Source organism: Phodopus roborovskii, unplaced genomic scaffold (assembly GCF_943737965.1).
Source record: "Phodopus roborovskii unplaced genomic scaffold, PHOROB, whole genome shotgun sequence".
Taxonomy (NCBI): domain Eukaryota; kingdom Metazoa; phylum Chordata; class Mammalia; order Rodentia; family Cricetidae; genus Phodopus; species Phodopus roborovskii.
The window spans coordinates 6705001-6721797 of record NW_026126549.1 but is presented as its reverse complement, the minus strand read 5'-3'; the positions used below and the strand labels follow the sequence as shown (position 1 = coordinate 6721797).

Sequence of the window (16797 nt, the reverse complement as noted above, 5' to 3'; positions counted from 1 at the left end):
CATCTACATCAGGAGGAAGGTTCTTTGATGATGGCTGAATAAGGCACTGATGATATATGAATATAGCAAAATGTCATTAGGAGTCATTTTTATCACTACTTGTTTATCTATTGTTTTGGACCTCTAGTGTTTGGTTTTTCCCTAAGCCCCTAGGCTATCTAGTCTCTGGTTCTTTGTCACCCACGCAGCGTAAAGTATGTGTTCCATCTAGTTGAGTGATTTTCAGTTAAACCAGATGTTAGTTGGTTACTTTCTCAAGCTTTATGCCACCATTGCCCTAGCATATTTTGCAGGAAGGCAGCATTGTAGATAAGAGTATGTAGCTAGGTTGGCATTTACATTTTTCTTTTGTATCTTCCTGTACCAAGGACACTAGAGCATAGGAATGAAGTTTCTATGTAGTCGCCAGTTTGACCTCTTCATGTTCAATGAGTTGTGTGGGTGCCTTTGGCAATAGGGCTTTACTGTCAGTTTGGGGAAAGTAACCTGTTGTCTTGGCAACAGCCTGATTTGTTTGGACATTTCCATGGGACCACTTAGGCCAGCAACTCAACCCAGTCTAAAATCACTCTTATTATTTCTTTAACTTAAAAGTTCCAGTAAATATTAAAATACAAGAACTTGGAGAGCTATAACCTAATGGTATATATTTACCAAATTTCTTCCCATGAGGAGCCGTGTGACTGCTGTAAGGAAAACTATCATGTCAATATACAGATACAAATTCTAGAGAGTATACATGATTCTGTCTTCGCTTGGCACCATAGGATGAATGGCAATGAGATGTAAAAGGGTGAACTAAGGAAGGAACTAAGGGAGATTTAAACCTCCTTCCTTAATGCAGCTGTGGAGGAAGTAGGGAGTACTCCCAGTGCCCCAGATGTGCCTTAAAACCCATTCCAGCCTTTAACCAGAGCCAAGCTCTTTAAAATGAAGACTTTTATCTTGAGTTGCATTAGTGTTTTAGCAACTGTTATATCTGTTTGGGTCAGGCAAGCAGAAAAGATGGGAGGAAGGGAGAATGACCATGAGGAAATGGAGAGAGTGTCTTCAGGCTTTTCTTTCTTGATGCACAGTGTCTCAGTTAGGATTTCTATTTCTGTGAAGAGACACCAAGACCACAGCAACTCTTATAAAGGAAAACAATTAATTGGGTGTTATGAGCATGTTTTCCCATCAGCCTGGTTCCACTGCCGTGGCAGCAGCAAATAACACACAGAGACAGTGTACTAGATATAAAGCTGTTGGCCTGTTACTAGTGTTTCTTATTGGCTAGCTCTGTCTTAAATGTTAACCCATTTCTATTAATCTAAGTATTTCCATGTGGTCTTATCTTACGGGAGAGAGGGTTCAAAGTTGTTTTCCCTCGAGTCTCCACATGTTGAATCTCCTCCTACTTCTCCCCGAAACTTCCTTGTCTCCTAGTCCCGCCTATCTTGCTTTCCTATTGGCAAACAGTGTTTTTATTCATTAACCAATAAGAGAAACATATTTACAGAATGACATCTCCCATCAATTGAGCTCACTTACAGTTCAGAGGTTTAGTTCCTTATGGTCATGGCAGGAAGCAAGGTAGTATGCTGGCAGACATGGTGCCGGAGAAGCAGCTCAGAGGTCATACATCTTAACTCACAAGCAACAGGCAATAGTCTGAAACACTAGGTGTGGCTAGGGCATAAATGGGACTTTAAAGCCTGCCTCCACAGTAACACACTTACTCCAACAAAGCCACACCCACTCCAGCAAAACTACACCTCTTAATGGTGACACTCTCTTTGGGGGCCATTTTCTTTCAAACCACCATACACAGAAACCAGTAGAAGTTAGAAAGAAGCTGAATGGAGGCTGACAAGGGTCTTAAATCATCAGGAGCTACCATGCATGCAAAGGCCTGAGAGATGGCTACCATACCTATTATCTTGCAGTTTTTCAAAGGAATCATCCCAACTATATGACTAGGTTTTGTCTTGAAAATGGTCATCTTCTCTTTAAAAGTCTAATGTGAAGGCAGATGAAAAGAGCATAATGGGAGTGGTCCACTGTATTTTGTGTGAAATTCCTTTCTTTATGTTGTATGGATGCATTATGACTAACTTGCTCCTTAGCAGGAGGTCTGAGCTGCAAAATATCACTTCAGCAGAAGTGATTTTGGAACAGTGATCAAGGCCTTTTGATCTGGTGTGGAATATGAAGCATGGGTAAGCAGTTAGACTTGCTAGCAACTGGCCTGGGATCTATCAGCATGACATAATTAATGCTTCCTGGCCTGACTGTGGTGGCACAAGCCTTTAATCCCAGCACTCAGGAGGCAGAGGCAGATGGATCTCTGAATTTGAGGCCAGCTTGGTCTACAGAATGAGTTCCAAGACAGCCTGGGCAATACAGAGAAACCCTGTCTCAAAAAAAAAAAAAAAAAAAAAAAAAATCAAGAAATAATACAGGTAATGCTACCTTTGACCAGCTCATTCCAGTACTATTATATTGTATTTTAAAGTGAGCCTCACAGTTATCATAAAGAAAAAAATTATGTGTATAATTTAATTTGATATTTTTAAGTAATACACTTTTGTTTTTCCTGATTGAAGAATGAAGCCCTAAGGCACTACAACCATGCATAATTCAGCAATCTTTTCATTAGATGTTCATTAAAGGTCTGATAAATCACAGGCTTATGTGCAGTGCTAGAGACTATGTGGGTATAAACAGAAAGCCCAGCTCTATGTGTATCTTTGCATGTGTGAAGACCACCTGAGATTCAGTCGCCTAGAAGAGATCCACCTTCCAGCTCTGAGCTCACTCAGTCTTCCTGGCATCCAGTGCCAAGGTTGGGGCAAAATCCCTGAGGTAGGTAATCAGGCAGCTAACAATGCACTGAGAAGAAGAGGGACGAACAGAAGGACAGACACTTTGAAGTCTGTAAAATGAAAGAAAAATTAAATAAAAAAAGAGGAAAAAAAAAAAAAGGCTGCAATATTCCACAGTCAGGAGCTACACTTCATCATGCTTTCTACTGAATCCCCAGTATCTAGCTCTATGCCTGTGTGGACTTTTGTGGGTTCCCAGACCCCAGCTGGCCATTGTACACTGGCAGTCCTGGATGGGGAATGAGCTAGGGAGCAGGGTCTTGTGAGTACTGTGGGTATGAGCGAACTGGAGACTGTTTCTGAGGACAGCTCATTTATTGAAGGTGGGGTAGCTTATATAACTCAAGTCAGGGGGAAGGGGAGGAAGTGCTCCTGTGGGGTGGGGGTGAGCGTGTCAGTCAGATTAGTAGATTGCCTATCACAGGATTTCTGAGAAGCCAGTTCTCTGGAGGGAAGCTTGACTGATTTGATCTGTCTCTATGGAGGTGAGGAAGGCCCAAGCCTGATTTATGTAGGGAGCAGGACCCATTCCTTCCATGCTATTTAAGAGATGTTCAAGGTATGAGCAATACACTACCATCCCTCATTTGGCTTGGGAACCCACAATCTGTCAGGTGTTTGCCACCCAACCTTTCTGAGCACCCTTCTATTTAAAAATGACTAGATAACATAGTCCCACCTCATTTTAAATCCCCCAGCCTTCTTTTCGGCTAAGATAGGGATGGGCACGTGACTCAGGCTCCACTTACCACATGTACCAAACAAAGAAAGACTTGTTCTGGAGTGAACAATACAAGGAAGCAGCTTTTTCTCCAAATTGATTTTTCCAGCAAAGGCAACCTTGAGCTTTAGGTACTCCTCCAGGTCAACTGTTTGTTACACGCTTGCATTTTATTGCTATCACTAGTGCTAATAGATCTTCAGCCCCCCAACCACAGAAAAATAAGTTTCTCCACTGATACAGTAAGTCAGATCAAGCTGAATTAGAAAAGTGTAGCAACATAACAACAGGTATATTGAGCAAAGCAACTCCAGGGTGGAGGCCAGAGAAGTCATATACCCAGGCCAGGTCAGGAAAGTCTTTTAGATTGTAGGCAAGAGGTGACGATGTGTCCACCACAAGCTGTGTTTGTGCCCAAGTATGGTCAAAAGCTGAGCACTTTGGCAGGGACTTGGGCTGCTGGTGGCATGAGGGATGAGGGGAGGAAGTCGCAATAGTTGTCAAGAATTCAAAACTTGGCTTTTTGGCACCTTTCCTTTGTTTGGAGACTCTTTGAACAGGCAGGATTTGGAGAGAAAGAGGGGACCAGGGCTTTCCAGGCTGTGCAGGGGCCTTTGTGTAATGGGGGTATTATTCATATACTCTAATAATACAACAAAGGATAAGGTAAACCAAACACAATAGAGCAGCTGTTCTCAACCTGTGGGTCAGGACCCCTTGGTGGGGGTGGGGGAGTATCCAACAACATTTCCACAAGGGTCACCTAAGACCATCAGAAAACACAGATATTTACATTACTATTCATAACAGTGGCAAAATTACCATTGCAAAGTAGCAACAAAAATAATTTAATGGTTTGGGATCACCACACATGAGGAACTGTATTATAGGGTCACAGCATTAGTAAAGTTGAGAACCACTGCAACAGAAACTACATGCCTATTCATATAAAGTAAAAACACAAAGTATTTAGAGTGAGCAGACCATTTCCCATAAGAGACCATTCAGAACTCTAGGCATCTTTCATCTTGTGGCTCTATCATCTGAACTATGTGGATTCCCAAGTGTTGATCTAACCGGATCCCTACCACAAGGAAAAGGGCATGGGGAATCACACACTGGGGGGTCTTATGAGAAGACCAGGAAGTGAGGCTTGTCGTTTGTTCACAGTCTCTTGCCCTAAACTCATCTTTATGGCTGCATCTAGCACGAACAGTTTCCACCAGATGACGTGGGCATGAGGAAGTCATGGTTAAGTCTACTCTGTCTGTCTTCCCTCTTGCTTCCTTCTTCCTCAGCATCCCCAGCAAGCACTAAGGTCAACATAATAGCCAAGTGCAAATCACAGACAGCTGTGACTTCGGTCTGGAGTTCTTTTTTTACTTGGCTCTCCTGTGCTTGCTTATTTCCTCTCTCTCTCTCTCTCTCTCTCTCTCTCTCTCTCTCTCTCTCTCTCTCTCTCTCTTTCTCCCTAAGTTTTCATGTCTGGTTAGGGTGTGCATATTCATTGGATAGTTATTACCAAATTCTTTACTTGAAATTGCTTTTATCTTCAGACTTCTTGTGTGTCAGTTTGAAAGGAAAAGTGCTTAGCAGGCAGCCTGGGAGCCACATGTGCTCTGAGACTCTGGCACCGGGAAGACTCAAAGGTTTCAAATCATTGCTTACTGCCCACCCACAGGCTAATGAAAGAAATGTCTTTTTATTTTCCCTGCATCTCTTGGACTAGGTGCTTTGTCAGCAGCCAGAGAGAGCTGGGAGTATGATTCCGGTGCCAGGGACCTCCAGAGCCCCGACTTGCAGAGCCGGCTGCCCTTCCAGAAGCTGCTGGAGTGTGGAGGAAGCTCTTTGCCTCAGCCAGCTGTCCTCCACAAGCTACTCACACAGTCCGAGCATTTTGGCACCTCTACAGGCGGAAGCTATCTAGAGCTGGCCAGCACTGTGAGTACTGCTCTGTTCACAGAACACATCTTCTGGCCTCTTTGTATTCCAATACCAATATTTTAATTTTGAGCTCCAAGGGAATTAATGAGTATTCCATTTTCTTGTTGCACTAAATATTTTACCATTTCCTTGCTGCTTGCATTGTTGAGCACTCCAATATTGCTAGTGTTTAAGGGCTTAGGAACTTCCTTCTCGCTGCTAACAATGGAGCAGAATTCTAAAAGGTGTTTTGATTAACTATACCCTGTACAATGTGATTTACTAAAGTCCACGATAGCTCTACTATGACAAAACTGTCCTATTACAGATATGGAATATACTTCCTTCGGTTCCTGGATTTGGACTTCACTACTTTGAAAAGCAAAGAGAAAAAGGTTTCATTGAAAGTCTGATTATTGTTCTGGTTTACACTTTCAAGATAGTTTCCTTTGGAAACTATGGGGAAATTTAGCATGAATTTATGCTGTTTAGTTTAATTTAATTTTATTTTTCTTATTGGTGCTGAAGACTGAACCACAGTCTCACACATGAGTAATTGCTCCTTCTGAGCTACATTTCCAGTTCCTTAAGCTCCCCCTTTCTGTTTACATGAACCATGACAGTGACTGTCTGGGACTAAAAACAAAAAACAAACAAAAACCTATTGGCTTCCTTTAGTCAGAGTAGGGGCATGAGGGTGTGTGGCTGGTGGCTGCCTCATTTTTCAGTGACTTGCAGTTTACAAACTGAGATTGCTATCTGAGCTCTGTGGGAGTTCCTCCCTCCTTTCCACCTCCCACCCTCCCTCCATCTCTCCCCCTACCTGGCTTCTTGAAATTCAAGTTTGAATGTGAGAATGGTATGTCTACAATCATCACATATGATTCACAGTTTGTTTGATACACTACAGGCTAAACATGTTATGACACACTTTCTATTCATAAGTTTTGGAGGGGGATGTTTGAAAAAACTAACAATCATAAATCTCTAGCAATAATTAAAATGCAAAAAAAAAAAATTCTCCCAAGCGCACCAATGGTATTCTACAAAATTCCTGACCAGTACTTGTCAAAACTACTAAGGTTATTAAAACTAAGGAAAATCTGAGAGGAGACACTGTCTACAGCCATCCTAAAAAGGTATAACCTAAATGGGATGCCATTCCCTTGGTGGGATGCTGGGTAAGAAAACTCCAAGGAGACCTGGGGAAATATGGCTTTAGTTGATGAACAACATTATTGTTGCTTCATGAACAGTGACAAGGATCATATAACAGCACAACATGTTAATAAATGAGAGAAATTGGTCTTAGAACTCTCTGTCTTTGCAACTTTTCTATAAGTCTAAAAGTTGTCATATCATTTAAAATGCTTTTAAGCTTTAAAATATCAAGAGCACCTATACATGCAATCCCTTCCTGGGTGTGATTATATCTCCTAAGGCCTGTCAAATCATCCGTGGGTATTGTACTGCTCCTTGCTTGACCAGTCTTCAAGGACAACCTTGTACAGTTTGACTAGAATTATAACTATTGTACCTGCTTCCTGTGTGTTCAGTAGACCAGGAAATTACCAGTAAATATGTCTAGCTTGGGTCTAGATTTATCCAGTCCTGTTACAAATCTTCTCCAGCCCAGGCCTTCCCTATGCTACATCAACTGAATTTTGTAACTCACTAACAATCTTTGTAGCTCAAGGATTACCCTGTACTTCTGATCCCTCTACATCTATTACCTGAATTCTAACATTGTTGGTATGTAACACTATGCTTGGCTTTTGCATTACTGAGAATTGAAGCCAGTATAGCATGTGGGCTAAGCAAGCACTCTGGCAAATGAGCTACAATCACCAGCCCCTGATTCTGTTTTCAAGACAGTCAATGCCATAGAAATATAAATGACAACAACAACAACAAAAAAAATATCACTACACATTGATCAATGTTTGGTGGCATCCACTCTGAATGGTTCAGGGTTCACAGCTCCAACATGTCCAGCAAAATCACTATGGAAAGCTGTAGGAACTGACAGTTTTCTACCTCTAAGTGAAACCATGGTCCTCCAGGAATCCCCTGAGTGGGATTCCTGTTGTTCTATCTCTGCAGGTTTCATCTGGCTGAGTGTTCTGAGTTGGGTGATCAAATGAATCAAGGCATGGAGTTCTCCTATGTCCCCGTACAGATTCACTCCCTGTTGGTTATTCCAGCTCTGGGTGGTTGATGCTTGAGATGGCCTCAACGGATGCTGGCTTGACAACAACTCCCTTAAATGCAAGGTTCATGTGATGCCATTCCTACATTCCTAGAGACATATAGACAAATAGTTCATATTGATACCAGATCAAAGAATAGATACCACCAAAGGCCAACCAATGGATTTATTTTGAGTTATTTACAAGAATGTTAGGTGAGGAGTTACTTATAAGAGCATAAATGATTCAAAGACAGTTGCATCATCAAAAAATCCCACTCCAGTGTGAGCTGCAGATCACAAAAGCTGGGAGCCTAGAGCACACTGTCCAGCCTGCACACAATTCGAGGGTTGAAGACTGTCTCTTTCAGGCAGCCCAGGTGGCCCCAGGCTCTTCTGGGTCACTCAGCTTATTTCTGCATCTCCCAATCAGCTCTCCTGGTCTGACAGTATCTTTCAGCAGTCTTTATAGCTTATATATGCTCAGGGAGAGATGAGCCTGGAAAATCTGGTCAGTTTCGGGAACTTTCTGAAGCATTTGTATTGCTTACTTCCTGAAACTAACCAGCTTCCTGTCTGGATAGAATCTTTCATCTCCTTTAGAAAATATTATTTGAATGAGCTTCCCTTCAGGGCAGATGGTTTTATCTCAGAGGAAGTTGTTACACGACATCAGGCATGCTCATATAGTAGCGATTAGTGTGCTTCAGCTTACAGACTTCTCTGTCGATGGCTATGAAAGCCTATGATGAGTAGTGGTGGCATCTAGTCATATTGGAGTGCAACGATTAAGCTAAAAAGGATTCGACTCCACAAATGATTAGCAACTACACATGTGACCAAAGGAATAAATAAAACTGAACATGCTCACATAAGGCCTTCCTTTGTGAGAACAAATATAGGCATTGAAGTCTCATGATGGCCATATTTTCTCACAGAGTGAAAAACAGGAAAATTTAACTATGGCTTGAACTTAATTCTGTGCTTAAACCCTGGGTTAGGGAGTTGGAGCTCTCAATTCTCCACCCTGTCCCATGTCCACATCATCTGTGCTGTGCCTTTGGAATGTTCTTGTCACATGAGAAATAGTAATTGTGTCAACCACTGTGTTTAGGAAGGATCATTACATAGCTACCTCCTCACTGCTTCTGAGTCTCCACAGGGATCCATGATCCCAGCTTGAGAAACGGACATTGTGTGTGGCCAAAGAAAGCAAATAGCCACTTGAAATGCCACACTCAGGCAATACCTTTATTTATAAAATCATATTAAAAGTAATTTATGTTCTTTCTAAAACAAAATACTGAACTAATAAAATTTTGTTCTGTTTAAAAACAAAACAGCTAGAAGCAAAAGACATTGGTCAGCATCCAGCTAGGAGACAGGCAGCACACAGTAATTCACACAGGGGAAAGTCAATGTAAGCAATATTAATGAGTAATACAGTTTCACCACCATTGAGTAAAGAAAACTACAGTAAGTTCACAAATAACTCAGGGAAAGAGCAGCCCCACATCTCAGACAGAGACAGAGTACCCAGACAAAAAACACATTTAGAAGAGGGCTCTCAAATTACCCAGGGCTGATTCTACCTCTGAAGGGGTGATAGTACCCAGTGGGCAATGGAGAAGTTCCTGGTGGTTCTTCATGCCAGGGATGCTAAGTAGACACCATTCCTCTACAGTACTGGTCCAACTGACTGGATGCCATTGGCAAGTGCATCTGCAAGATTTGTTGAACATCACTAAGAAAGTGACCCCAGAATGCCAGTGGAGTTCTCTAGAAAGCCTTCTGAAATGAAAGAACGCTAAACTAAAGCAAACTGGACGTCCTGCCCTACTGGTCTCTGTAGGGAAGAGCACAGCCAGATTGGGGATTTCTGACTTCCTCCAGTGTCCCTTCAACATCCTCTATTGACAGAGAAGCAATGTTTACAGTGTCGCCTCCATACAATGAAACAGGAGAAAGAAGAGTAGACTGGGACAAGAGGAAGACATCCATAACTGTTAAAGGTGTGATTCTCCCCACTGCCCTGTTGGGACACTTCTGGGAGCTTCCTACACAAGCATTTTATTTTCTAAGCCCCTGCCACCACCACCCACCTCTCAATGTTACAGTAGCAATTAAGCTTGTAGGATATAGTCAAACCAAATCAGGTGCCAAGTACAGAACAAGATGATGCTGTAAACAGACACTTGTATGGGAGAGGCAGGGTGGCACATGTGACTTAGGGCACACACATGGGAGCTGGCAGTACAGTCTGTTGACTCTGCAGCGTAGTGGTCAGCTTTAAGCTATTCTGGGGCTTTCAGATCAGCACAGGAGAACAAGGCCAGTCTGGAGCCCCCTTCACTCTCTTACTATGACCAACTGGGTGTTGGTGACCTTCAGGAGAAGCTGGAACTCTTTATCCAGGAGCACATGAAGCTGGCCAAGGACTCAGAGAAGCTAACGGTGGAAATCTGGACAATCTGTATTGTAAGCCTGGTACACCAGGTTGTTAAGTGACAGACTTAAACAATTCATATCAGTTGCCATTGTGTTTGGCACCTGCTTTGGTGTAAATGTTTTCTCCAAAATGCATGCTGAAATTTAATCGGCATGAGAACCATATTAAAAGTGAGGAGCTTTAAGATGTAATTGGGCTCCAAGGAATCCACCTTTGGGAGTCAGATCGATGTCATTATAAAGAAAAGGAAAGAATGCCAAGCATGATAGTATACACCTTTAATCTCAGCATGCAGGGGCAGGTGGATCTCTGTTTTCCAGGCCAGCCAGGTCTACAAAACAAGTTCCAGACTGGCCAAGGCTACATAGTGAGACCCCATTTCAACAACAAAGACAAAATGATGATGATGATGATAATGATAATGGTGATGATGATAAAATTTACCCACCCCTTGTAAACAAAACCCCATTGTCAAATGCTGGCACCTTGATTTTGGATTTCCCAGCCTTGAAAACTGTGAGTTCATACAAGCCTCAGGTATTCTGTGATTACAGTACAAAACAGGCTAAGACAGTGTCCCATACCAACTTTCAGAAGTTGTCAAGGATGACTTCTTCACACCCAACTTGCAGATTTCACATGGAGTGTCCCTCATGTATGACCAGGCAGGAAAGAAAGCTCCCAGAAGCTGGTTTCAGCTTAGTTGAACTGACTTGGTTCTAACAACCAGGGAACAATGATAAAACTGCCAACAAAACCCAAGCTCTCTTTGTAAAGCAACCATGTGAAACAGTGAGAGTTTGTTCAAGAGAGAATGCAAGAAGAAAATGCTTAGTCTCTGAAAAAAAAATTCTCCCAAGATCTGTATTACTCAATGCAGAGAGGAGTGTTAGAGCTTCCAAGTGCTGACATACTTATGCATTCTGATGCAAACAACATAAATACCTTTATTTATAGACACACCACTGATAAATTCTTGAACAAAATATAAATTTCTAGGTACATTCTTTCAGTCATATAATCATTTGGAATGATTAGCTTTGGCGATCTCATTAAAAAAGAACTAATTGATGTGAATTAAAGTTGCCCTTTAAAAGAAAGCAATCACATGATGAAACAACTTGATGGGAAATGACCATTCTTTTTCTCCTCATCTTTCCTCACTTAAATGCTCTTCACAAATTATTTTATGGCCATGAATCATTTTTAATACAGGGAAAATTTCACTTCTCCTGTTATTTTAAGATGTTCTGATCATTAAGGAATTGCCAAATTTAGGGTCAACATCTTGAAACCTTTGCTCTAGAGGATGCATCCAAGCCTTGTGGCCACAGCACCCTCTTCTGGGCACACTTTACCTGCAAACAAGAAAATCTTCAGCATCGCTTGCAACCAAACCCTTCAGAATTTTAGGGAATTGGGACAATACAAAATGAAAATAGAATAAAAAAAATGGAGATGTGTTTTGTTCTGAGAAAATGGCCAAGGAACACTCTAGAAATTTCAAAAACTTTATCTATTCTAAATGATCGAGGCTGATTTTTCTTTTTGTAGGATTTGCTTCCATAACGACAAAGACATTTGCCTTTGAGCTGTCACTTATCTGACACAGCAGCTATCTATGAAGAGGTATGTCACTTTGTACTGCCCCACCATTTTGAATGATGGCTCACAGCTCAGAAAAGCCTCTTCTCTTCGGAGACGAAGATAGCTAAGGCTTACCAGGCTGTTCAAGCCTGTCTTCCTCTGCCTTGCACAATTAGGCTTCAATTTTGTCTACTTCCTTTTATTTTTTCCCTTATTTGTTTATTTTGTATGTTGGTATGTAGGCATGTATGAACATGCACATGCTAAGGCAAGCATATCCTTGGATAACTTTTGAGTCAATTCTCTTCTTCCAACATGTGAGTCAGGAATTGAACCTTGGTCTTCAACCTTAGCAGAAATTTTACGTTTTGTTTGTTTTTCTTTTGTTGTTTTGTTTGGGGTTTTGTTGTTGTTGTTGTTTGAGACAGGGTTTCTCTGTATTGCTTTGGAAATTGTCCTGGAACTAACTCTGTAGACCAGGCTGGCCTCAAACTCACAGAGATCTGTCTGCCTCTGCCTCCCAAAATTTTATTATTTTGACACTTAATTTTTTATTTCTTTACAAAAGGCATTTACATTTTTTAAAGAAGAAGATAAGGTATTCATGAGTTATACAAGTGAACTTATATAAATGTAAAAGCCAGCAGGGGCTGAAGAGATGTATCTTCAGTTAAGACCTAAGTTCAGTTCCCAGAACTCTTATTGAACAACACACACACACACACACACACACACTTAAAATAAAATAAATAGGGTCTGAAGAGATGTCTCAGGGGTTAAGAGAATCTAGGTTTAATTCCCAGCATCCACATGCTAGTTCACAACTGGCTGTAACTCCTCACACAGACATGGGTGAAGGAAAAACACCCATACACATAAAATAAGTAAATGAAAGCCAACAAATCTTGTTTTTAAAAATAAACAAATGAGACCTGTTTTGTAACAATCTGTCACATGTTCCTAAGTACACAATTGTTAGTTAGCTGAGCTTGTCTTAGTATATAAACACTGTGAATCTGCATACTTCAGCATGAGAGACACCTTTTCTACTCTTGTGATGAGGTTCTTAGTTTTGATTCAGCCATCTGATGAACTTTATGTGCTTTTTATTTGTTTTCCTTTTCTCCACTCTAATTGTAGGATACTGAGCAATGTGTGTGTGTGTGTGTGTGTGTGTGTGTGTGTGTGTGTGTGTGTGTGTATGAATATATATATATTCAGTTACCATTTTTTTTACTATTTTGTCTTGAACCTACTACCTAGATATTCTAAAATCAAGGGCTAAAAATAGAGGAAATAAAATACAAAGAATAGTGGGCAGTGGGTGCCCTTCCTAAGTCACATGAGAGCTCTGAAGTCACCTAATGGTAGCTTGATTTGACCTAGTGTTCATTGTTTACAAGGATACAGACTGTGAATTTGCACATTTGTTTACATTATATTGATACATTATTAATGTCTTGTGTTTGATTGGGGGGTGGTGAATAGTTTGGCCTGCAGAAATTTTAAACCCTAATAATCTAGTAGCCACTTAATAACCAACTCTGCAACCTATCATTTGGACTTTTTCATTAAGTTCAAGTATATAGCCATTGCTGCCTTCCAAAAGAACCCACATGAGAAGTGAAAAGTTACTTATTTGGATATTTATAGACCCATCTGAGAATGTACAGAGGTAATTTACTATGGTCCATTCAATTCTTCATTTTGATTGTTAGTAAAAATATTCACAATTACGTTTAGTCTCCAGAATGCTCTATAGATCCTCTTACCATTTCAGTCTTCTCATACACTGGCAAAATCTCTCTGCTTAAATTCGTACCATCTTACCCTCCCACCTCCAGATCTCCAGTGCTGCTGGCACAGCCTGTTCCCTTCAGGTCTGGTTCAAAGTGCCTGGCCTTCTCTCTTCCTCTTACCCGGCTCCCTCTTCCTGGCAGAGGCTTAGACTTACTTACAGCTTCCTGATCTGTTGTTTTTGTCTCAAACACAAGTAAAATTACTCTGAGGTTTAAAAAAAAAATACCTTGCTAGCATGAATTTGACATTTTTATGGTCTAACATCCTGTGGGCATTGTATTACTTTGGGGAAAGAACATTAAAGTTTTCTCTTTCCCCCTTTTTTTTTTTTTTTTTTTTTTTTTGTTTGTTTCTTTTCTTTCTTTTTCTGAGGGAAGATTGCAAGGCCTTTCTTGCATCATCTGTGAATATGAAGACATTCTTGAAGGATTGCTGCTGCATTATTTGCATAATGCGGGCCCCATGGCTGCAGTGACTCTTTTTCCTAGACAGGTTCTTTGTTCCTGGTTCGCCAACTGGACTTGCTTTGGCCCTATTCTCTTTGCCATGACTCAATTCGTTCTCCTTTATAACAAATGAAGGAGTGACAGGTGGTAAGGTGGCAGAGGAACCTCCTTCTTCCCCTCTGACCCCTGAGTCAGGCAGTAAAGAGAAAACATGGCTGTCCTGGACTGGAAACAAATGCACAAAAGGCAGCCATTGCACTTTTAAGGTCATAGAGTACCGGTGTGGCCATTTCCTGTCTCTGGCTCTTAGATATCTTGGGAGATAGTTCTCTCCTTCTACCATGTGGGCTCAGGAATCAAACTCAGGTTGTTAGGCTTGGCAACAAGAGCCTGAGCTGTTTTCCCGGCCCTCAAATGTATCCTTTTCTTAATCTACATGTAATCTCATAAAATATGATTTTATGGGCCAGTGACATTGTCTTAGGGGTTCTGTTGCTGTGAAGGAACACCATGACCATGGTAGCTCTTACAAAGAAAAACATTTAACTGAAATAGCTTCTATGTCAGAGGTTTAGTCCATTATCATCATGGAGGGAAGCAAGGCAGTGCTGTGGCAGGCAGACATGGTGCTAGAGAAGAAACTGAGAGTTCTACTTCTTGACTCACAGGCAACAGGGAATGGTCTGTCTCAGTGGGTGTGGCTCCAGCATATATGAGACCTCAAAGCCTGCCTCCACAGTGACACACTTCCTCCAACAAGGCCACACCTATTCCAACAAGGCCACGCCTCCTAATAGTGCCACTCCCTTTGGGAGCCATTTCAAACCACGACAGACATTTTAAAAGATTGAAACTTGCCAACTTTCTCTGTGGCCAAAACTCAAAGGCCAATCTTCACACCTCTCAACATCACCATCAAGGGACGGCACTTGTTAGCACCACAGGTAGGTAGTGCCTACTACTAACCTTTTATTCATATAAGTAAATGAATGAGAAACTAAACTTTATTTTATGGAAATCTCAGCTATTTTTGCTTTTCACCTTTCCTCATTAATTAAAAGAAGTTCTGCCATGCGTGACCAGGATGTAAGCGTCTATGACACACATTCTGCACTTCTAGAAGATTGTAGAAAAGGCATTTCTCTTCTTTTGGCTAAACTCTTTGTTCTGATAACATAGGAGTGATACTGTTTTCCCCATAATCATGACAAGGATTAAACCTAACAATGCACAGAAGCACTTTTTAATTCTTTGTGAAAGAAAGTGTGCAATAAACAATTATGGCTGCTATTGCCATTTTCCTATCTTATTGGAAAATAATCTTGATGTTTTTGAGTGGATAAAGATGGAGCCACATTTAAGACAGAAATCAGACAGTTACTAATGTAAGCTATAAAGGTTCTCATAATGCCTACCAGTCCATTTTTGTGGGTTCGAAGTTGCTATTAAAAATTACACTCAATCATTTTACATGTAGAATTAATTTAGTAACACCAGTCATGAAAGAAGACTTTAATCTTAGCTAATAATAGATGAAAGAATCTGCAATATACATTTTATTGGTAAATTGTTGCATGTTGTTTGCACTCACATAAAAGAAGCTGGCTCTGAAATTGGTATTGCCTCTCCCCTGACTTCAGACCCAAGCAGATTTATCGCAATGTGTCCTCTGAGGCCCCTTGTCTGGGGACACACTGCACCCCCTGAACCTATGACAGGGAGGGAATAAAATAACCAAAAGTCCAAGAGTAAGGCATGTGTCCTTGAAGATGGCTAGAAAGTAAGCCATTTCCTGCAGAGGTCACTGTTACTTTTTTCATGACACAAAAGAGTCTAAGGTGGGAAAGAGAAGCAGGAAGTTCAGCCATGGGGGAAGCTCAGCAGTGGAGAGAATGCGCAATAGAAACTGCAGCTGACTGGCTCACTTTCCACTGTTGGCTTCTGTTGGATGTTGTGAGCGCCTGATTTGATGGTATCATCTCTCTCTCTCTTGCCGTTTGTTCTTTCACTTGGATGCCTCATTAGAGGGGACCTTGCCCAGGACTCTATTTGACTGCCTTGGTGGGATGTCCCTAGGTGATTTCTCCTGGAGTTTGTGAGCACCCAATGTGATGATTTTCTATCTCTCTGCTGCTTCTACCTGCCACTTGCTATTTATGCTTTTACTTTGGCCTGCTATAAGCTCAATTAAAGGTGTGCACCACCAACACCCAGCTCTCTGTCTTTCATTTTGTATAGGTCAGAGGAAAAGGAGTTCACTACACATAAAACAAATGACACTTGTGTCTAGAGCGTAGCTTGGCAGCACCCTGTCTGTCATTGGTGTGGTGGTTTTGTCTCCATCCTTTTTCCAACAACTTATCTCAATGGGTCTTTAATCATGGGAATAATATTAATACTTTTTTTTTTGGCCAAAGTCTTACTATGCAATCATGGCTAGTCTGCAACTTACTACAGAGACGGGGCCAGGCTTCTAACTCACAGAGCTCTGCCTGCCTTTGCCTCCAGAGTGCTGACATTAAAGGCATGCATTAACACATTGGCCATTATTAACATCTTAATAACATATTTTTCTTTTAAAAAAATATAGAGGAGAGAGGATGCGATGCATGCATTCTTAATGTAGGAGAGTAGTGTTTGCTAGCTTTGCATCTTTGTATTTGTGAATATATTTGTGGGTTAAAAGTGAGGGGGAGCCAGGCATTGGTGGCACACACCTTTAATTCCAGCACTCTTGGGAGGCAGAGGTAGAGGCAGGCAGATCTCTGTGAGTTTAAGGCCAGCCTAGTTCCGGAACAGGCTCCAAAGCAATACAGAGA

At 41.3% G+C, this 16797-nt stretch overlaps 1 protein-coding gene across 1 annotated transcript in view; it reads left to right on the top strand.

Annotated features, from left to right (window-relative positions):
- Mcc (MCC regulator of WNT signaling pathway) overlaps positions 1-16797 on the top strand; it is a 339919-nt gene that overhangs the window by 68631 nt on the left and 254491 nt on the right. Inside the window, exon 3 of the mRNA XM_051201036.1 lies at positions 5315-5526. Coding sequence (XP_051056993.1) covers positions 5315-5526 — 212 coding nt within the window. The remainder of the gene's footprint in view (positions 1-5314; positions 5527-16797) is intronic.